At 34.5% G+C, this 23,410-nt stretch overlaps 1 protein-coding gene and 1 long non-coding RNA gene across 3 annotated transcripts in view; both read left to right on the forward strand.

Moving 5' to 3' along the window:
* The window catches only part of LOC148946440 (uncharacterized), a 260,044-nt gene that overhangs the window by 163,625 nt on the left and 73,009 nt on the right, over positions 1-23,410 (forward strand). The gene's annotated exons all lie outside the window — the stretch shown is intronic.
* Positions 3,786-23,410, forward strand: part of LOC148946442 (neuronal calcium sensor 2) — a 32,370-nt gene continuing 12,745 nt past the window's right edge. The window contains exons 1-3 of the mRNA XM_089098468.1: positions 3,786-3,801; positions 12,991-13,215; positions 22,940-23,083. Of these exons, the coding sequence (XP_088954594.1) occupies positions 13,105-13,215; positions 22,940-23,083 (255 nt within the window). The 5' untranslated portion in view covers positions 3,786-3,801; positions 12,991-13,104. The remainder of the gene's footprint in view (positions 3,802-12,990; positions 13,216-22,939; positions 23,084-23,410) is intronic.

The raw sequence follows: 23,410 nt of genomic DNA on the forward strand, positions 1-23,410 counted from the left end.
GCATTGTCATTTTAATATACACATACTGATATTTAGTAATCAAAATGTTAATATTATTTGATTTATTAAAGTGATAAAAGTAGAAACATTTATATTTTTTCAGTAAAGTGCAAATTTTGTTCCGGCCTTGGGAAGGCATAGGGGTTTTGCGCCCAACTTATGTTAATTTCTGCTGGTTTTGAGTTTGACTCGGTTATTTATTTTAATTTCTGTTCGTTTTGGGTTTCAGTTATTTATCGATGGTGATTTATGGTAGTTTCACGCTTGGTAGATTATTTCATTTTTGCTCGTTTTTTGTTTAATGGAGTTCTTTACTTTTCTTTGAAAAACTTATTTTGTGGAAAAAGTTTTTTAAATTAATTCAGGTAAATAGTCATAGAACTAAGGAATTATCGAGATTTTTGGGTTGACTTTTGACGCACAATTTCGACAGGACTTGTATACTAAACGAGGGACTGAATTTGCGTGGACTCACAGCCGAACATGTGACCTAAGCCTAATATGCTTGCCCGCTTAGAGTTTCAGGTGGACTACCGTGTTTTAGGATTGACACCTGACCGACAAGTCCCTGTACTCATAGGCGAATGGATATATCAAATCCTTTTGATATATCTATTGGTATAAAAATTCCGTTTTTTAGAATTTTGGTTACTATTGAACCGGACCGCTCCTTACTTACAGTTCGTTACCACGAACTATTTGATTACAGACCACAATTTATATGATTCATCTAGCAATGGAGTTTCATCTGCTCCGTTAGGTTTGCTTCTAAGAAATAAAATTGTCATCAGCCAAAGAGTTTTTTTTTGGGGGGGGGGTATAGACCTTAAGTTTTAATGACTGGTTTTGGTCCATACCAAACCCTTCTTTTTCACTAATCTGTTCGCTATCAAGTATTTAAAAGGGTACTTGAATTTTCAAGTTCCAAATCGAGTCAGTTCCCTCCAATTTTCTACGACCATCCGTTCTGTACGAAGTGGCGGGTAAAAACAACAAATATAAAAAAAAATACTAGATGCAGTGTTCAAGTGCCAGATAGGGGCACTTACTAATGAACATAACATCTCATCTTTTTAGTTGGCACAGCCGTTATATTTAACGATTGAAATCGAGACTTTGGTGGATGTCTTGTCAGTTTTCTTGTCTATGTTGACTGATATAGATTTTTTTATTTTTTATTGATCATCTTTGTCGAATTTAAAATTTTAGGTTGAAATAGTTGCGTTTTGTGATTCAAATTCACAGACTCTATTATTTTTTTTTCTACCGACTGGCCGAAGACATCAAAGGGATGTGTCTTCCCTTTAGTAAAAACCTCTGCTAAAGCATGATAAAATTGAGAGAAACATAACCTGGAACAATAAACTGTGTCTCCAATGGGACCAGAAATCACACGCTTCATAAGCAGTATATCCCTATTTACCCACATTGACGAAACCCTTCCCTCAGAAGGAGAAAGCATTTTAGCATCATATTTCAGCCAATAACCAGTAGATGACATTAGTAGATTTTGGTATGCCAATTTCCAAAAATCACTTTCCTCTGAATATGCATTTCCTAAAACAAGTCTAAATTTTAATAATTGTGTAAAATAGTTTTTCACTGGTAAAATTTTCTCTTAAGAAAAAGTGCTTATGGTTATCATTTACATAAACACTTTACAGTTATCTTTAGAAGATCAATCCTATGGCTCTTTGAATTAGTGCACTTAATTGGAGGGCTGTGAAATCGGTTATAAGTTATAACCGACTCCAGACATATTCAATATACCGACTCTGACTCCATTCAGCAAAAATCACCAAAACTCTAACTCATGACTCCGACTCCACAACCCTGTTTTAAAGTTTGATCTAGATTTTATAAGTTATAACCGACTCCGACTTCAGCTCCGATCTCTGACACGTTCAATTTACCGACTCCAACTCCGACTTCACAGCCCTAATTAATTGATATTGAAATTGATTTTTTCGTCAAGTTTGAAATTTTAAGAAACTTCACAGCGGATTTTCTTCTTTTTTATCTTTCGCCAGAAATATCGGTGAAAATTAATCATTTTTTCCGACTGAAATAAAATCTAATGAAGAGGCGTAGTTAGGTGTAAAATATCATACATAAAATCTATGTATTCACTTTGTATCCACAACATTCACTTTAAAAGAAAGGTTCTTATAAGACAGACTCAGTAAAGGTTTCCGAATTAATTTGTATCTGTGATATTCATTGAAATCATTAGAAATAAATCACTAGCAAATCTTTGAAATACATCGGGACCAAAATGTGGATATAGATTATGTGGAGTATCTCCGATTTCCAATCACTCATGTTGATGCGCTCGTGAAGAGAAATTTTTAACATTTTTATTCCTTTTTGCGCCTCATATTGATTGTGGAACATGGTTAATCAGAACGGAGAAGAGTTTCTCAAGAGCCGTAATTTGCTGACGACAGAGTTGCGTGCGACTCACGAACCACAGGCTACCAACCGCTGGCCTAGGCCACACTAAAGTCATACTTGTCGATAAAATCCAAAATGGTGCACGGCTGCATCAAGTAGGTATTTCGTTCTCTCGAGTTGAACAACTTTGAAGCATGAAATTGCACCAGTGAGAGTTATTAATGCTTAAGACCAATGTGTAAAATGAATCTAGCGAAAGATACACAGACGTAGCATTAATGCGCAATCGTTGGAAATAAAATGTTAATACAAGCTTTATAGACCAATTTCCTGCGAAACCTAAATTTCTAAACAATTTTCTGTTTTTGTAATATAAGTTTCACTTTAAAATCAAGAGATATATATATATATATATATATATATATATATATATAAATATATATATATATATATATATATATATATATATATATATATATATATATATATATATATATATATATATATATATAAATATATAGCATGTTCTACTTATATATTGGCTTTTTTGTCAACAAGTATGCATATGGGCATAAGTCTAATTTGAACACTTGCGGATTCAGGTTCGGTTAAATTTTAGCTGCCGGAACAACCGCTAGTAATAATCTGTTTTCTCTTTCCTGCCCGTCTTCCAGTTCGTATGTGAAAAGCTGACCTGACTATTAATAATGAGAATTAAATGAGGGATGGTAAAAAAAAGAAACGAAATTAGCTTTCAGTTTTTTTAGGTATGTCGCTATGAATGTCTTACCTTCCAGTATCGATTGAAGACATCTGAGGAACCGTAAGGTGCCCCTTTTCCGGTTTGTCCAAGTTTGGTATTTTGTGCACTTTTGTTCTCTCTTGTTTCTTGTGTTGTGAACTTGTTTTTCATACATCTAAATAGTGGGGCGGGAACGTCCATCACTATTAGTCCAAAGCTCCCCCCGGGAAGTAAAACGGACAAAAAGTGTATTTGTATGTGTTTGATGCCTGTCTTCGCACCTTCGCCCCGTGTAAGGATTGGACGTATTTGTACCTTTGGTATTTTTCAGTATTGAGCTTTTGTACTGTTGGAGTTGAGAAAGGCTCTGATTTAGGATATTAAAAGAAATATACTTGAGGGAATTGGGATCTAAGATACAGGCGTTCTCCATTTTTACCTGCTTGTGTTGTTGATTTGTACCTGAAATAAGGGGAAACTCCTGTACAGGAATCGATATGCTATGCGCATCTGTGGCAGTGTTAGGAATAGTTTTCCCATATAGAATTGTATTTCAGTATCAATATTTCTCCTGTTTTGAGCAAGTCCGAGAAGGAGATTATCCTGTCTCTTCTGGATGTGATGTTTTAGTCTTAACAGAAAAGTCCTCTGTGTCTGTCTCTAAGGTGGTAAACCTGATTGCTAGCAAAAAAGTTCAATTGATACTTCAGAACCTCTTCAATTTTCGGATTAACTAAAATGGTTTACTTCTTGGTTATTGCACTATACGCTGATATATATTTTAAAAACCAATATTAATGACAGGTTTTTTTTAACATGTTTTTTTTTTGTTGGTTTTTGTCATAATGTATGCCGAATGAATGCAATTTTAAATTATGTTTTTCAGAAGTGGCTAATTTCAAAATTTTTATTCTTGCGGAAGATTCCGCAACACGTCCTAAAATTGAATCAAAGGGCCTTTTAGAAGTGGCCAATTTTGAATTTTTACTGTTCTAAAATATTCCGCACGCTTTACTCTATAATGAAGAAAAATCCTGTAAAAATGTACCGGTAGTTGTTTATTTTGGGTGACATTCTGCATTGGTGGCCCCTAAAACCTGTTTTGTGTTTTTAAATCATGTTATGAATCATGATATGTGAATCACAAATCATTTTTTGTGATCACAAATCACAAAACATGCGTTTAAAGTGCCTAAAACCGTCTCTGAAATGCGTGCTTTGTATGTCGGTTCATTTTCATTACTTCATGCACATTAAGTATACGTATTATTATAAATATAGATGAAACATCCCAGTGATTTAATCGCGGTTTCTCAAGAGTACTCGTACTAGATACGAAATTCGAAAATCAGAAAATTATCGATGGAATACGAAAGGCCTAGTGCACCAATCCTTTTCTGTTAATATTTTCAAGGTGAAGGTAGGTTTTTCAGCTTCCAAGAGCAATTTCAGTCCCCCAGCCCCCGATATATATATATATATATATATATATATATATATATATATATATATATATATATATATATATATATATATATATATATATATATATATATATATATATATATATATATGTATATATGCATATATATATTTATATATGCATATATGTATATATATATATATTGTCTAAATAGCGCCCCAACACGTTACGTTTGATACCGAGTGAACCCCTCCCCTGGCTGTGCCACTAGTCTCAATTAAAAGTGAAGATTTTCTCAAGCTCTCTAATATAATTTCCTTCTTGTGTATGAAGTTTTCCTGACTGTAAATTGTGTTCCTCAGTAGTTTATTTTTATTATCTGTAATAGTCCTCACGACAGTGCAAAAAGAACTGGAAGTATAATTAAAATAGAGCAATCAAATTACATTAAAGGCATCTTTTTGATGAGTACATTTGCAAAGTGTTGGTTCATATTACTTCACTGGATGTTATGTTCTTGTGACATGCTATCATTGTCTTGCCATGTGACAACTGCCTAATAAGAAGAAGGGTGTGGTCTTGAGCTTCTCAGATAGTATGTTTTTTTAAAAATTATGATAAATTGGTTGGAACCCTTATGCAAAGGGCATGCAAACCTCGCACAAAATTGAGGTAGAAGCGTAATCTGTAATATTAATGCCAAGATAATTTTTTAGTCATGCTTGAAGTTTCTAACCCCTGTGTGATTATTAGGCTTATTTTTGACGAAGGGATTTTAAGCACTTGCTAGCCTGCTTTTCTTTTTTTTTTTTTTTTTTTTTTTTTTTTTTAATGTTGTATATGCTAAGTCTCGTAATTCGCATTCATTGAAGGTTTACATTCTTCTCAAAATACTCGGTTCAGCTTTTTCCTGTTTTGCGCCGCATTTTCAGTATTGTGCCGCAAAAGAAAGAATCGCCAAGATTTTCTTAGCTTGAACTATGTTTTAGCCCTAGGTATAAGGACACGCATACAATTTTCCTGGGGAGATGCGGGATGTAATGGGTTTCCTGTGGTATAACATTTTCCGGAAGACTTGAATTTCCAGGGTGGAGGGGGGGGATTCAATATCTTTCGGAATATATTGAATTATAATAAGATATAGATATTAGGAATAATATTTTTTGATCTGAAGATAGTAAGGTTATTTAAAACCAGAAAATCTTAAGCTTTATTGAAAACCTTCCAGGAGATGGGAGGGGTTGCCGACAGCTACTATCCACTAATATGGATGTCTTTAGTTTGACGGAAAATTCAATAAAACCACCGACGTTCGTTGCTGCAAAAGCATGAATCATCACAACATTTACCGTACGAGTTTATCGTCCCCCCTTCCTTATCCTCTTCAATACCTTTATCGATAAGTATCATTTAAAATATTAAAGAATCGAGTCAATAATATAGTCAATTGGAATATATAGTAAATAAGTGTTGCTGGATTTCATATTAAATGATTTTCAGACTGCTGTACAAATACGGGATGACGCTACGTTTAATTTGCAAACATTTGTTCCCCGTGCTTATAAACCCTGGAAAAAGCTTCTTTTTTATACTTTGTTTTTATATTGAAAATAATTTGAGCTCTTGAATCAATTGCCCCTTTTAATTAACCTTGTAAATATAATACAAATGCTCCTCATTGTGGTAACCGTCGATTCATCATTCCGACTATAACCAAGTAGGATCTCCAAGTTGTAGTGCCGTGTATTATATAATCTTTTGACCACTAGGCGTCAAATATCCCCTACCAGTATCGGCCTCGTTTAAATCTATCAGCTACTCTTCTCAATGTTACCTATTAATTCTTTACATTAAAAAAGAGAGGAACGAAAAAGTAGTAACCGTGAAAAAAGATATGTAGGGTTTGCGTAGACTCTTGGGATTGTCATTGATTCACTTGTGCAACTTTGTGCCAAATTTATGGCAAAAATTTTGCTGTGAAATAGTCTTGTCTAAAACAACCCAGCCAATTGGAACCTAGACGCCATGTCTTTAGGCCTCACGTTTCTACTATTTTATTATATTATTCAATGATTTTGAAGCAGGAGATCTTGTAACCGCTTAAGAGACTCCTAAATTTTGAGATGTCTTTTCTTGCTAACGATTATTTATTTCTGTAATATACCCTTGATATATCCTAATAATGTGTCCTAATAAAATATCCTAATATATCCTTTGGATGATATATCCTAGTATATCCGTTTTTCTAATATATTGTTTTTTTCTATATCCTCTAATATATTCTCGTTGTGTTTCACGAAAATTTCTGAGTCGTACTAGTAACATTACGTCTTTAGTCAATTTTTTGTTTGATTAGATTTTTTTTCGCTTAAAGACGATTTGTACTCTTGTATGATTTTTGAGCAATCCTTCTAAAGTTTTCCAGCTTGTGTTTTGTGCTTTCTTTTAAGGTGGATACATCAGGCTTTTATGTGTAAATTCAGTTAGATTTCTGTATTGTATATAGTATGTTCAAAGTACGACAAATAACCAGGGGCATAATTTCGCAAAAAGCCTGGGGGGGGGAATTTGGAGCCGATTTCCCCAAGTCAAGTGAAAATGACCAAGTGAAAAATGAAGATTGAGCCATATGGCCAACCATAAAGGCAAAGGTATACTGAATAAAACCACTCTGTTTCTGTGAGTGATTGACGGATGAAGGCCTATCTTAGTTTTGAAACTTTGATTGAACACGCTAAAATTTAAGCTGGTGGGCCAACTCTTGTCTAGGGGGGGCGCAGTTGCCCCTCTGCCATCTAGAAAATTACGCCGCTGCAAATAACCCTTTGACCTGAGCCGTCTTTTACCTGTATTTTATTGCAATGTATTACTTTTCTATATTCCCTTCTATTTTTGCTACCCGCTATAATTTCAGCGTACTTCTTGTGAAAAATCATGGATACTTTGTTTTTGTAATATAATTGCGGCAGAAAAATGTAAGACCTTGATTTATGAAGAGAAAATCGAAGAAACATTACTCTTCAGAGAAACAGTTCTACTTTTGGAAGAAACACTTCACTTCAAGGCAAACACATGGGATTTCCAAAAAATAATAAAAGTCGTTCCCATCACAGATCCTGTTTTTGAATAATATTTTTGAAAGTTGGTAATTTCAAAACCTTGTATATACGCCTGTTAAACCATTTTCTCTTATTGATTGAGGCAACTTTAGGCTCTCCAGAGGCTAAGCATTTTAGCAATGATATTTTTCTTGCATTTCATGAAAGTCCGATATATCTCCTGTGTGGTTTGCGTAGCTGTTTAACAAAAAAGCCACCTAAAATGCTTACTCATCTTCTTATTGACTTTGACCATAAAAAGAAGTATACGAACAGTCCATGGCAAGGACTCTTTTTTGTCGTGTTTCAGACTTAAAATTTTTAGAGAATTTTTTAAGGATTTTTTAATGGGCACAGAGTTTGAATTTGGTGCGTGCATGGTGGTTAATGTACTGCAATTTTATAAATTCTTGACCAAATTTTAATTTGTAAATTTACAAATTGCTGTTTTGAGGCTCTTACTTTGCCCAATAAAAATTGTCAATGTGCCAACAACTCGATTCTCTTTAATTGTCTAATTGTTTTTTTTTATTAATATTAGAAGAAAACGTTAAACTGTAATCTCTAAACGTTACGTCAATTTTAGCACAAATTTTTTTTTTCCAGCAGGATTGCCATAAATCTCTTCTAAGAAGTTTTGAAACATTAGCCGTTTAGTTTTTATTGATTTGAGTCCAGCTGAGTTTTCTTCATAATCTAAATTTGATTTCAATGTGTTTATTTATCAGCTTGATAAATAAAGACTTGTGTTATTTATCAGAATGATCAGATTCTCCTTAAAACCTTGCTTAGACTAGGAATTTTTACTCTAAAGTCTCGAAATTTCCAAAAAATGTCGCTTTGATACCACTTCTTTTCAGATAGCTACCCCGTTAACATGACTTGTGCTTTTTCATCATGCTGTGGCTGTATCATCTGAATCAGTAAAATAATAGAAAGAAAAGATCCGTGCATTCAGTCACTCGTTTTATCCTTTTATATCCTGTTATTTTTTAAAAGTATTTTAAAAAGTGGAAAGATACATTAAGGATTTTAACCTATCGTCTGCAATCAAAATTTATACTGCTCCATTACACTTGTTTTTTCTCCATTTATTGCTCAATTTAGTAGAAGAACGGATGCCTCAACTACTCAATAACAGTTCTGGATTTATTAATTTAATTATTGGAGAAACTGTCGGAAGAGTAATTAGATGTTTAATTTTAAATGATGAAAGTAGTGGAAGAATTTTAAATAAAGCATCATAGGGATTATTTTGACTTTGTTGTCTCTAAAGCTTGAAAGAAAAAGGAGATTTCTGTCCTCGATTTTAATTGGATTGTCGTCGTTTAATGACTTCCAATTATTTTTTAATAATCAATTTAATTCATTTATTTAATTATTGTTTATAGTAAATAATAAATATAATTCGAGGTGTTGAAAATATGTACATAATATGTTTATTCATAAAAATGAAGAGGGGATGCCCCCTCTTCACCATCTATTGTATAGCTCGGAGTCTTGCTTGTTCTAAATCATGTGGTATATTTCGTGCCACGATTATGCGTACCTCCACCACGCCTCGCACAAGCGCCTGGCACGAACCACATGGCTTACTCTATTTTTGGAAGTGGCAATCCTTCGTCCTCTTTTGATTATATGTTGTGATATTGATAAACAGTATTCGGATCAGTTTGAAATAAGAAATATGACGAATTCTTTATAAAGCTGCGGACAATAAGCCAAAAAAGGCCAAATAAATTTGGTCTCACTGTTCTGAAAGCAGATAAAGTATTTTCAGAACTCTGGAGGATGTGCTACATATTTTGTAGTGGAATCGCCTAAGGAAAGTTTTTGGTACTCTTTTAAATGACCGTATATCAACAATAAGTTGTACAAAAATATGGTGATCCACTTTCTGGGACGATAATGAAAGAAAGGTCATTTTCCCTACACTATAAATAGTATAGCTTTGAAAAGTTGGTCTACAGGGTGGCTTAGTGCTGCGATGAATTGTTAGCAGCAGTAGAAGAGTAGCAGTTACCGAGACGTCGTCGAATGGGGTGTGAAGAGGCCATACGAAAACGTATAAAGGAAATGGAAGTTGATTTCGGGTGGCTTGGTGCTGCGGTAAGTTGTTAGTGGTAGTAGTAGCAGTTATTGAGACGTCAGAATGATGTAGAAAGAGGCCATACGAAAACGTACAAAGGAAATGGAAGTTGGCCTTGGGTGGCTTGGCGCTGTAGTAAGTTGTTAGTAGTAGTAGTAACAGTTACCAAGACGTCGGAATAGTTTAGAAAGAGGCCATACGAAAACGTATGAAGGAAATGGAAGTTGACCTTGGGTGGCTTGGTGCTGCGGTAAGTTGTTAGTGGTAGTAGTAGCAGTTATTGAGACGTCAGAATGATGTAGAAAGAGGCCATACGAAAACGTACAAAGGAAATGGAAGTTGGCCTTGGGTGGCTTGGCGCTGTAGTAAGTTGTTAGTAGTAGTAGTAACAGTTAACAAGACGTCGGAATAGTTTAGAAAGAGGCCATACGAAAACGTATGAAGGAAATGGAAGTTGACCTCGGGTGGCTTGGTGCTGCGGTAAGTTGTTAGTGGTAGTAGTAGCAGTTATTAAGACGTCAGAATGGTTTAGAAAGAGGCCATACGAAAACGTATAAAGGAAATGGAAGTTGGTCTCGGGTGGCTTGGTGCTGTGGTGAGTTGTTAGCAGTAGTATTAGTAGTAGTTGTAGTAGTAGTGACATTAGTAGCAATTGCTACGCAATTTCAGCTTGCGCATAAATTAGGATTCAGCTCACGGATTTTCTGAAAACATTAATTCATAGTTATGGAGGGTATTGCTTCTACAAAAGAATAGAAATAAACTAAATAAACCTTAATACCGAAGTCATACATTGTTTGAAATCTGTGCGATGTTCTCACTCTTAAGCTTTGTCGTCATAATGGCTTTTCAGGCGAAGTCAGCCGAGTGGAACTATTTGTTCAGTCGACTTGACTTCTCCTAAAAATAAAAAAAAAAAAAAAAAAAAAAAAAAGTAGACACTATAAATGCGTGTGGTTTTTCTTTTTACTCGTAAAAGACTGGGACTGCCGAAAAAAAGTAAAAAGCACGAGCAACTGAAATGTCATACACGGCTTTAGTTGAATTGCTTTTGGTTGCTCAAATGGCTCTGTGGTTTATCCAATATCAATTTTTTCGAGAAAATAGAAAAACTTAAAAATGTCTTTTGGTTTTTTGGGTTATATTAAGAACCAGTTTTATGTATAAAAAAATCTTTTATGCATCCAAATTTGACGCCAGAGGTTTAGGCAAAAAAAAAAATTATATTAAAAGTACTACTTCCCAGCTACTTCTGTGACTGAGAAAAAAGGATATATAATGCGTTGGAGAAAAACTAGAACCTGTAAATTTATCGAGAGCCAAGTTGGAATGGAAAAAATGGATTAATCAAAGGATAGAACGTACTCATTTTGGGGAATCCCGATATAAATTTAAACGTCGCATAAACAATGTCAATAAAAATTGTCACCGACTGATTTTTTGAATTAGCAGACCCTGTATATATTATGTAAATATTATCACAACATATCGGGTGTTGGTGCATGCAGGCTGGGACTTCGAATTTCGGTTTTAATATTTTGTAGCAGAGGTTCTGTGCTTTCATAGTCCTACTGGCAGCTGTTCTTTCATACAAGTCTATAAAATTACTGCTTGTAGGCTATTTAGCGCAGATGTAGCTGCTGTACACTCCCTCGTCATATCACTTTATCGCTTTAAACAGCTGCCAAAACTACTCTGTATTCGTAACAAATAAATTAAGAAAACAACTGCTTTATGAAATCGAATAGTTTCATGCTTGATTTAAATGAGACCCCCAAGTATTCTTGTCCAACAGTGTATTTACAAGAAGCTGAACAAAATGATGTGGTTGTCAAAAAGTAAATGTTTAATTGTTTTGATGATAGGAAGAGCATAAACTAACATTTGGCATAGACCATAAGTTTCGAAAGTGATGGTTCTAAGTCGAAACCTCGCGTAAGACGAACTCGTATTCAGCCTCACAAACGTATGTCAACTCAATCTTATTTCGTTTTTTATTATTTACTCATAGAGCACTTGAAAATACTGCCACTAATTGCTATAGATGGCACTGTCATTCGTAGACCTTGCAAATGTAATACAAAAGCCATTCTCAGCGGTAAAATAATTATGCTACCGCTATTTTTTTTTTTTTTTAACATCTTGCTGCTGTAAATTATATATTTTTTTCAATTTAGTCATCTCAGGCATTGCGAAAGATGGAAATAGACACCTTTTTTCCCTTGAAGTTATCTCAGGTGGTTTTGAAATTGCCATTATGAATCTGATTTTATTTATTTCTTAGGAGATTCTTTCTCTAACAAATGGTTTTTGTGGTACTAATTCTTTAAATTTTAATTTGTTAAATTTTAATGAATTTTTTCTCTTTTTTAAATGAATATGTAAAAAAAAATACTATATGAATGTAGTATTATGTATATAGTATACTATATATACATGTATAAAGTATTTATATATATATATATATATATATATATATATATATATACATATATATATATATATATATATATATATATATATTTATATATATATATATATATATATATATATATATATATATATATATATATATATATATATATATATATATATATATATATATATATATATATATATATATATATATCTAAACGGAAACTGGCATTCGAATATAAAGAAAATATAAAAGTTTTCAATCGTATGTCCTAAAAATCACCAATTCAATCGAACGAGAATATTTTATTAGCAGTAGCTTGAAATAGTTAAAATAGGCAAATTGCAAAAAAATAATTAGTAACACTGAAGACTCCAGAGTTATTGCAAAACTGTAGAATGTGTTAAGACCAAAACTGAAAATCCGCATGTCTATAGACGAAATTGAACCGATGTAACGACGGAGTGGCTGTACTTGGGAAGGGGTATATTTAAAAAAAAATGATAAATAATATTAATATAAGAAATTTTAGTAAAAATGTCGAAATGTCTGTGGGGAAGGGTCTCGAAGCTCCTCCCTTCAAAGCGCGTATCTGCAAGACATGCCAAACACTAAAAAAATTTACCACACTGACATTATTGTTTGTCGTGACTTGGCCAAAGGAAGCCTATTAGCGTTCTTGTCCGGGTATTGCTCGATTCCTTGCAATTTCCAAAAGTAATTGATAAAGGCTCGAAGATGACCAAAAAGACACTGACCTTCCCATTAGTAATCTAAAACAGATAAGTAAACTAGCAATCAGGTTTACTAAATATCTCGAATTCACAGTACTTTTGAGATAAGGGAACTTGAAATATTTTGTGGTTTTCGTAAGACGAATCTTAGTCGCATTAGAACTTGATGTGGATATCCGTTCATTTAATTTTGTGAAAACGAGCGAAAATGGGATGCTTTGGAAGCAAGCAAAAGTTGTCTAAAGAAGATTTGGAATTTTTGAAAAGCCATACAAGATATGACGAGCCTACTATTAAGGAATGGTTCAAAGGATTTAAGGTAAGTCGTTAAATTTAAATCTTGTAAGGACTTGCACCAAGGGGTGCTACTTGGGATAGGGTAAGATTCTCTCCCCCCCCCTAGATTGTTTTTAAATAACTTTTTTCTGTATTTTTTTTTTTAAGTTGAAAAAAAAACACGCACACCTGCAGATAAAAAAAAATTGGTATCTGTAGTTAAAAAAAAAATTTCCCCCGCGCTAACATAGTTGTTAATTGGCGCCTCTGCTTGTAGCATTTTTCTGAAACTCTGACGGCTGACGTCTTGAAGTCCAAATATGATGTTTCAACCATCACGGACTAAATCGGTGTCGTGTGCTGTAGACGTCTTATTGACATCTTTTTCAAACCGCCTTTCTTTTTCTTTTCTTTTTTTCAATACAATGCTCTACTCCTAATATTTATAGAAGTTAAATAAACAAAAAAATGTGTTATTTTTTGTAAACAGACATCTTTTACAGATTGTTCTACTTTTAGTGTCAGTACTTGGGCGTAGGAGGGGGGGGCAGCTGCCCCCCGCTAGACCTTCATATTTACATTAGATATGGCTGAAAAAACAGATGGTTTGGAAAAAGCAGTTGATAAAACTCCATCACACTATCGACTGCCGCCCCCTAGACAATATGCTGCCTAATGCTGTCTACGCCCATGTGTCAGTAGTAATAGAATTATAAATTAAAATAGAATTAAATTTTGCAAATACAGTTAGAATTATGCAAAATACAGTGTGGGGAAGTGCTAATTAGTTTCTGATGCATTTGAAGAGGTATCGACGTTCTGATCCTATAGAAAGGGTATACATTAGCTGGGTGCTATGATGGTCAATTTTCGTTGTAAGGCATAAATCAAATAGATTAAGGTATATACCATTCGATTCTTCGCTAAATATTCCTTCTAAATATAATAGTCACTAATGTCGCAATAACTTCCTAGCCCCACTTCCTTATCAGGCAGGTTTAGCCCTAAGCTATATGCGAAGGTTTGCTGATTCGGTTTGCATTATTTTTTGTGCTAATTTTTTTCATCAATAGTAAGTTCATAATGCCAATTTGAAAACAAAACTATCAAACTTTTGCATATAGGCCTATATCCAGTGCCAATAAGGGGGATGTGTGGGCTGGGTTTCAAGAGTGTGCAAAGTCAGTATTTGTTGTGAGGTTGTTCGTTTGTTTGTTGTTTTTTTTTGGGGGGGGGGGCGACTGAGAAGGCACTTATATGTATGACCTCCATGCATATCAGGAAACAAAGTTCATCACTGGGATCATTGTTTTCAACTGTATTAAGGTTGGAATCATCGTTGGGAGTCGTCATGAACATCGCTACCGACACCATCACATCTCCTTCTTCTGTAATATCTTTGTAATCTTTGTATCTTTGTAATCTTTAATATCTTTGCATCTTCTTCTGTAATATCTTTGCTTTTGTTGTCCGTGTCGATATTCGTAAATGGCTTATCGTAAATGGCGATACTCGTAAATGGCTTTATCATGATCACCTTCTTAAACATATTCCACATTGTCATTGGCATTATCATGATCCCTCTTATCATTCCCCCCCCCCTCAGATTTGTTGCTACGAAGCTTCGATCCCCTCTAACCTCCTATTATTTGAATTAAGTATTCTTAGTTTTAGATGTCAGCAATAGGTTGCCCAAGTGACCGTTTTTCAACTAGAGGCGGTGTTCATGAAATAATTCAGGAGCTGAAAATAAAGTAACCTATTAAAGTAAGGAGTTGAATGTGAAGTAACCTATCCTCAGTGATTTATCGTCCTTTTTCCGCAGGATATGTTTAACACTGCTGAGAAAATTAATTGCTGGGGAGCAGTAACCGGAATATAGCCGCGCCAGCCCTCTTCTATTGAAACGTGCATAATGAACAATGTTACCGTAAGCAATTTGTAGGTTCCGCAGTGCCGTACTAACAATAAAAGAACATGTAGCTGTTAACGACCAGCCGAAGGTAATGCGAAGCCAGTTAAACTGTTCAATGCGCGATATGGACGTTGTTTCTGTTGCTAATGGGGGACAAGAGGCCTTAGCATTGAAACATACAAACTCGCACTTTGAGATGTTTATGGAAAGACCGTGGTCTGCCAGCGCTGACCGTAAAATTTCAAAGCTCCCCGAAGACTGCTCCCGAGTGCGTCTCACGAGAAGCACATCATAGGTGTAAGTGATGAAACTTATGTTGATCTTTTTATAAAATAGACGCCTGGAGAAGACTGGCAAGAAAACATTCGAAACTGTAGGGTGATAGGACACTACTCTGGCGAATGCCTTTTGGCAACTTTACCTGAATATCTTACATCGGGATAGGGATTATAATCATTAGGCTCTTCAAGAAATTTCTTTGTTAGATCTTTTTTTAGAGAGGTTTTTTAGAGAGAAAGTGGGTCCTACATCTTCTGAAGAATAGGCCTTTAAATAGGCATCTTTACGATTGTCAAATATCTGGAAGGATCTAGTATATCAATAACTCGTTTTGTTTACTTTCTTATTTTAAACAACAAAATACAAGTAGAACAACAGGGAAATTCTTCTACAAGACAGTGTAATGCAGACTTTAAATGAATATTTTGACCCTCTACCCAATGGCCGTCCTCAGCAAAACAAATGAAAAAATATAAAAGAAACTGATATTAAAATATGATTATTAAAACTAAAATCTTTTTAAAACAGTCCTAGGATCATTATTTCAGGGAAGTTCAACTAGGACTCTTCATAGAAAAAAATTTCCTATTGTTATACTTGTATTTGATGTTTATGATAGAAAGGTAGTGTGGTTTTCAGTAGCATATGTGCTCTGGCTATCTAAAATATAAACAGAAAAATCTGAAACTGTTTTCAATCGTAAAATTCAAGCCCAATTGTCTCTGTTTACCCTCTGATTTTGCACTGACAGCTAGTAAATAAACGCGTTTTTCTTTCTCCGTCTGAAAACAATAATCTTCATAGTTATGAATTTATTTAGACATAATTATGCCTTCTTGGGATCATATTCTTCTGGGAATAGAAAATAAATGTCACGCATGAAGGGAGTTTTTTTGAAGTACCTCTAGACTATACTCAATATGTCCGCTGGCAATCTAAATTATAAACAGCAAATCTGAGACTATTTTTGGCTATAGAAATTACGTCCGCTTTCTTATTTTACTTTTTATTTTTACGATGAAAACTGGTAAATGAATAACATTGTTCTTTCTCCATCAACAGACACCCTGGTATTCGTAATTGTGACTTTACTTAGACGTATTATGCCTTTTGGGATCAAATTAATTCGGGAATAGATCACAGTATAAGTATATACCAGTAGTGAAATCTTTTTCCAAACATGACACACATTTAATAGCGCGTAATTAGACTCTGCGCATATATGATATACGTCAAAGCCATAGTTCAATTGCTACTTGGTTTTCCGTTGGAAACATTTGTCATTGCGCGTGCGCGAAGGCGGTGTCATGAATCTTTTGTTGTTTTAGGTCTGTGTCAAAAATTTTCAATGGGAAGTATAGGATTTCGCTATTGTATATTACCTTTACTGTGGGAATAGATACTCTATGTGACACAAGAAGCGAGCGTTTAAAAAAGTAGCCTTTGGGTTGCTTTCAATATGCACGCTGCCTATCTAAAATATATGCGGCAAATTCTGAAATTGTTTTAGGCTGTATCAATTTGTCCAATTGGGTCCTCAAGAGCCGCACTTTTGCCACTTCTAAACTAGTCCTAGGCTCTTTTTGGTCTTTTTTGTTATCTATCTTTCAAATTGATAACCATCTCGTGGTATCATGACTAACCCCTGACGTAGTTATGAAACTATTTCAATTGAAAGACAAATATTAGATAAGCTCTATTCGATTTTCAACTTCCTATTTTCTTGAAAATTACTAATACCGAACTAGGGGGGTCATGGGCGTAGGGAGGGGGGGGCAGCTGCCCCCCCCTAGACCTTCAAATTTACATTAGATATGGATGAAAAAGCAGATGTTTTGGAAAAAAGCAGTTGATAAAACTCCATCACACTATCGACTGCCCCCCCCCTAAACAGTATGCTGCCTACGCCCATGAGTGCGGTTGTCCTCTGGCAAGACCTAGTATATGCATTCTTCAAGTTTTTGAGAAACTCGTAGACTGGTGATTTTTTTTTTCATTTTGGAACAACAGAGATAGATGAAAATGCAGAATTGTATGGACAGGTTCCCAAAGTCTTTTTTCTCCCTGCCTTTGGCACCCTCTTGTCTACTGGTAGTAGATACTAGGTTTTCCATTATAATAAATTGTTAATTATTATTAAGTAAATTATTAATTAAATTATTGTTAAGTGAGTAATTATTATTTTTATTATTAACAGTACATATTATTTATAGTAGTTATTATTAATATGTAAATTTTTAAGTGAATTATTATTATTATAATTAAACATCAATAGCAGGCATAAGCCAACAGTTTGTAAATAATTTCTTAGACGACACTGCTTTTCCATTTACAGAATTTAAGTGAGAACAAAATGTAGAACAAAAATTTTCCATTGGCGACATTTAGCTTTTCACCTTGCAGCTATGTCATAGTTGTATTGACTGATGAAATGCTAATTTATTGAGTCAGCCTGGTTATTGAACTTGATTTGGAATTAATCGTTACCATTCTTGAATCAGCTTCAAATGGTGGCTTTTTTTACTTAATTTTTTTTCAAAACTTGTTTTTAAATTTCTGTTACTATGGGCTAGAGTTCAATCTTTACTAGGTTGCAGTTATCGCTACAACCATGAAAGATGTGTTAAGTGATCTGTAGCATAGTAAAACTCAGTTAAATATTTAATTAGTAATATTTTGGTCGGCCCTCCACCGTAATAAAATTAGCTGTTTGAGGAACTAGAAAAAGTTTGGAACTCTTAAATTAAAATGGATTTGCTGGTGGATGGTGTGTTAGGATGTATCGAAAATAGGGTATATGATGACTCACTAGACGGAGAATATCGGTGAATTCAACCAGGGCTCGATAACCACATATAGTTCCTCGTGGATCATCAGTGGTAAATTGGGCGTCCATAGATATTTTACGGAATTTATTTAACCGACGGGCCTCCTTCCCTGTAACAGCTGGGATTGGTCTCCGGCCCCCAAATTCCCAAGCGTAGATCAATCAGCTCTGCTACCAAAGGTCATAACCACATTGTCGGTGTATAACTAAATACCTTGAAAAATTAGCTAAAGTAAAGAGATAGGGCCCTCCTGAGGAGTAGATGTACCTGTTCAAACTCTGAAACGTGGGTTATACGAGAAACATAATTGTTGATCCGGACAAGAAAAGTTGAAAATGACAACTATACGAACGAACAAAATGCTAATAGCTTACATTTTTATGGCACGGGGGTAGGTGGGTATGGAAACGTTGTCATCCTGAATCTTTTTGAAGAAGGACAGTTAGATATATAGTGCTGGGTATGAACATGTTGTCATCCTGAATCACCTTGAAGGAGGACAGTATGATATCTAGGGCCAGCATAAGGATCAATCTATATATCAGTCAGATACAGATACTTATACCTCAAAAAATACGTTTTGCGTGTTTGGAATCTGCAAGAAAAAAGAGGTTGGTTTTATGTGAAAGCGTTTTGCAAAATGCTTTCTATTTAATATCGTCCTTCTTAACCCTCCATCTTAATAGATATGGAAATAAAATTAAAGAAAGCTGAAATTGAGTGACATTGCGACGTTTCTACATTTTTGCTGGCCCTTTTTGCGGCCATGACAAAAAAACTAACAAAGAGAGAAAAAAAACTCAATGATTAAACGACAAACGAGACTGCGGCCAGTAGAAAGAAAAGATGAAAAAGATAGAGAAAAAATAGTTTTTGTAAGAATTGTAAGATTAAAATATTATTATTGTACGATAAAATAAAAAAGGGACCATTATAATGTGTAGAAATAAAAGGGCTGAGTTTTAAATATCTTTCTTGGTGTTTTACTTCGTTAGAGTTTTTCCCTTTATAGTTTTTTTCATTTGCTAAGAAGTTTATTCTTAAAAACATAAAAAAACGTAGAGAGAAAAAATGAAAAACTAAAACGTCGCGGATGTTTCGCCTGTATCCAAACAAGGCGTTTAGTTAAAATAACTAGCAGGTATAATTATTTCACGTTTAAAGATAATGTTTACCATCAAATTAGGGGATTAGCAATGGTCAATGGGAGGGCCCTTCAGTCCGTTGTTAGCAAATATTTATGTAGAGTATGTAGAAAATTTAGCTACAGAAACATATTTTTTAAAACCTAAATTTTGAGGCAAATATATGAATGATATTTTAGTTATTTGGAATTCTGGGGAATCACAAATTGAAGGTTTGAGATTGAAATAAATAAAAAAAATATATAGAATATTAAATATTGAAATGCTTCATGAACTAAGGGAAAAAACTAACAAAGAGAGAAAAAACTCAATGAAAAAACGACAAATAAGACTGCGGTCAGTAGAGAGAAAAGATGAAAAACTAAAACAAATAAAACTGAGTTGCTTTGGTGTTCTCATCGAAGTAACTCTAATAGCTTTTTTCCCTACGTGGATCAATTGCGACAATTGTATCTTATTGGTGGTGGTTTTATTTTATTTTTAGTTTGGTTTTTTATCTTTGCTTCTCTTGGGCTGAAGACGCCTAGTTTGGATGCAGGCGAAATATCCACGTTGTTTTAGTTTTTCATTTTTTCTCTCTGCTGGTCGCAGTCTTGTTTGTCGTTTGTTCATTGAGTTTTTTCTCTCTTTGTTAGTTTTTTTTCCCTTAGTTCATGAAGCATTTCAAATATTTAATATTCTATATATTTTTTTCTGACTCGCCTTGCTCATATATTTGCCAACTATTGTTTTGTGTATTAGTTACGTTACTGTTTTGGTCATTATTTTATTTAACAAGTTTTTATTCTAATGTGGAAATTACTTGCCAATTCTTATGTGGAACTAAATTTAGATTACTTGTATGAGGGGTTCTAAAAAATGATCTTGGATATTAGTTGATAGGCACTCTGAAGTCTGAAAAGGGGAATCTGAGGCTGTCATGGAAATATAATAGTTCTTTTTGTCCATGTCGCGAAGGGTGGATAATGATCAAGGAAAATTAATGATATAAGAAACATGTACATCGTTGTTCCCAAGAGATTAATTAAATATAGGGGTAAAAGTAGGCCAAGTAAAGATCAAAATTAATTTTCGGACTGCTTTGCATAAACCGAGGCTCTTAGCATTTTTTTTTATGCTCCATATTCCCTTTAGGATGTTTAATATGGCTCCATACCCTCCCTTCCCTACTTGATTTTCGAAGCAATCATCTCCATTCCATGTGTTACTAGCCAGTACAGATTGACAAAGTTCAATTTTGCAACTTAGAGATACACCCTTAGAAAGTGCCATGCTCCTATCATTTAGCGCTCATACCTCCCAAGAGGTATAGCCACTTTCTGTTGAGAACCCATGTCATATACGAATGATAGGAAAAAATACTTAAAGCGTTTTCATAGCAGAAACTGCGATTGTCCTGCATGTATTGATACAGACCCGTCCCCGGCATTTGATAGAGGGAGGAAGATAAGCTACTATAGTGGGGAGATTTGATTATGAAAAGTCATATTTGGGCTGTTGGTCATTAAATAACTGAAAACAGCCTATTTTTGTGTATAATTTATAATATTTTTTTTGGGGGGGGGGAAGGTTCAAGCCGCGAAACACCCTCGTTATCGCTATGTCAAGATCAAAAGCACGCAAATACTATTATTTGTTCTCTTTTCATCATATATTCTCCTTGCGTCATTTTGTTCGTTTAATAACGAACCTCGTATGAGTAAAATTGACAAAAGTTATAAAGCCTTATTTTAGAGGCAGTTTCGAACTAGAATTACCACATGGAGCGCTTTAACATTATATACTTGCATTCTTCCCATGTTTCATGGACATACTTAACCAAAAATTCCCAAATGTTTTGTTTTATAGATAGGCTTGTAGTTTTGCCTCTTGTTAGTGCTTTTATAGCATTTTGATTAGGGTGTAGTCGCAAAGGATATTTGTCCTGGTTGTTACTGTCGTAACTGCAGCAGCAGTATTGCTTTAAAACAGTCACCACAATAAACATAAAAGTCCTCATGGGATTGTCTGTTGAATATTTCCTTTTTAATTCAATTTAATTTCCTGTGAAAGGATCTTTTTTTAAATCTACTGCAAGCTAATGGAAATGTGCACGAACTCTATTTTATAAGTTTAGCAAGTACAGAGATACACTCAGTCTATATATTTAGGAAAACAAGGTGGATTTTTGGAAAATAAAATGATAAAAACTTGTGTGTAAAAAAGAATAGGACATTTTCTCGCCAAATCTGGATATTCATGAATTTTAATGAATCATTTCCCAACGTGGTTCTTTGAATCAATTAGAGGGAGACACTCCGCTTATATATCTTCATTTTCGATACAAAAAGATATTTCTCTAGCCTTGGCAGTTTCTTTTTGACCGATAAAACGTGTGAAATGCTTTCTTAAAGAAGTTTCAAGACACAGTCCAGGAGAATGCATGTTTGCATAACGTAGCAAGTGATTGCTGGATGAAGGCAACAGACTTTCCAGCCAACATGTTTCCCGAGGAAGGCAATCAGTACAACCAGATGATTTCGGCACTTCAACTCTGGCGTGTGTCACTTAAACTTATCCTAGCAGAATGACAGCTTAAAGCATATGTCGCTTCTGAAGCGACTGGCGATGTTTCTTAGGACTGTCGTAAGGCATTGGCGCCCTTGCAGCTTGAGTTTTACAAACTAAAGAATGGGATTCCACGGGTTTCTGACATCCCAGCGATAAGAGAACAAGTGCATTTAATCGTAGATTTGATCCAGGAAATATCCTGTTGCTATAATAGAGATATCTGGTAGAAGGCTTTCACAAGTCATAATATCTCCCAATTTTTTGTAAAAGATATTTCCACTGTTCTTCATTTATGACTGCAACTGAGATCTGAAAAGATATTCAGCCCTAAAAGGCGTCACAACTAAATCCCAACAGGATTTTAAATTTTTTAAATCAAATATAATTGGAGAAGATGGGTAATCTTTTTTATTAATAGCAGTTCTTTACTTTATTTTTGCCTTGTACTTTACTAGGTGCTCGTCAGCTCAGGTCTTAATACCCTGTCGTCCTCGAAATAATTTATCTTGTCTTGGACCTTGGTTCCGCTTGTGCCTCTGGAGACATCAAGAATGAGTCACTTGTACATCTTCCGATTTGGTTTTGGGGTCGTGTCCTCCAGTTCCCTCCACCCCCTCCTCTATTTTCCATTGTTGAACAAATTCAATGGCCAAAATCCAGCAAAACTCTCTTTGATTTGTCATACTATGTCCACAGTTGCAATAACTACTATTTGTACTCCTGCTGCTATTAATGTTCTTAATAAGGATCACATTATCTCAGTTTCCTTATTTTAATGTTATAACGTTCATGATTTTGTTTGCTTTTACCATCATATGTAGAGCCGTGGGGCTTAGGCTGATTGGCATACATTTTCAGGGACATGTTGAGACATGTAACTTATTTTAAGGGTTCTGCAAAGGTAAAAAAGCCGGGAAGCACTGTTAAAGAGTAGGCTATTGAATGCAATATTTACATGTTACGTAGGAGTTCTTCGGTAGGCTATCACTATTGGAATTTTATTAGACTTTAGTTGACACTTGATTTTTTATGGTCTATTATTCTTTTCAGCAAGATTGCCCTAATGGCCGCTTGACGCCGGCTAAATTTGTTGACATGTATAAAATGTTCTTCCCGTCTGGAAATGCCGAAGAGTTCTGTGATCATGTATTTAGGACTTTTGATATGGATAAAAATGGATTTATAGATTTTAAGGTAAGCTACTATATTTGGGTTATTTCACAAAAGATATCTCCTAAACCAACTACAATAACAACAAAATTTCTCCTTAATGCTGCTATGAAGATGATTTGTAATCCGACTTTGTCATTTTGCCAATAATTAATGAAACCTAGATTAAATGAAAGGAGTCCATAGAAGAAAAGTTATACTAATTGGAATGAACTAACAATTTTGATGTTATTGCAGCTAGTTTAGAAGGGGGAAACTCGTGTAAACTTACCTATCTTTGTTTTGTTTGTTTATATACTTATCTGTGTCATTGTCCTATTATTATGATGAAGACAAATTTCTTGTTTCAAT

Source organism: Artemia sp. Qi Xiang Cuo, chromosome 12, assembly GCF_049724085.1.
Source record: "Artemia sp. Qi Xiang Cuo chromosome 12, ASM4972408v1, whole genome shotgun sequence".
Lineage (NCBI taxonomy): Eukaryota > Metazoa > Arthropoda > Branchiopoda > Anostraca > Artemiidae > Artemia > Artemia sp. Qi Xiang Cuo.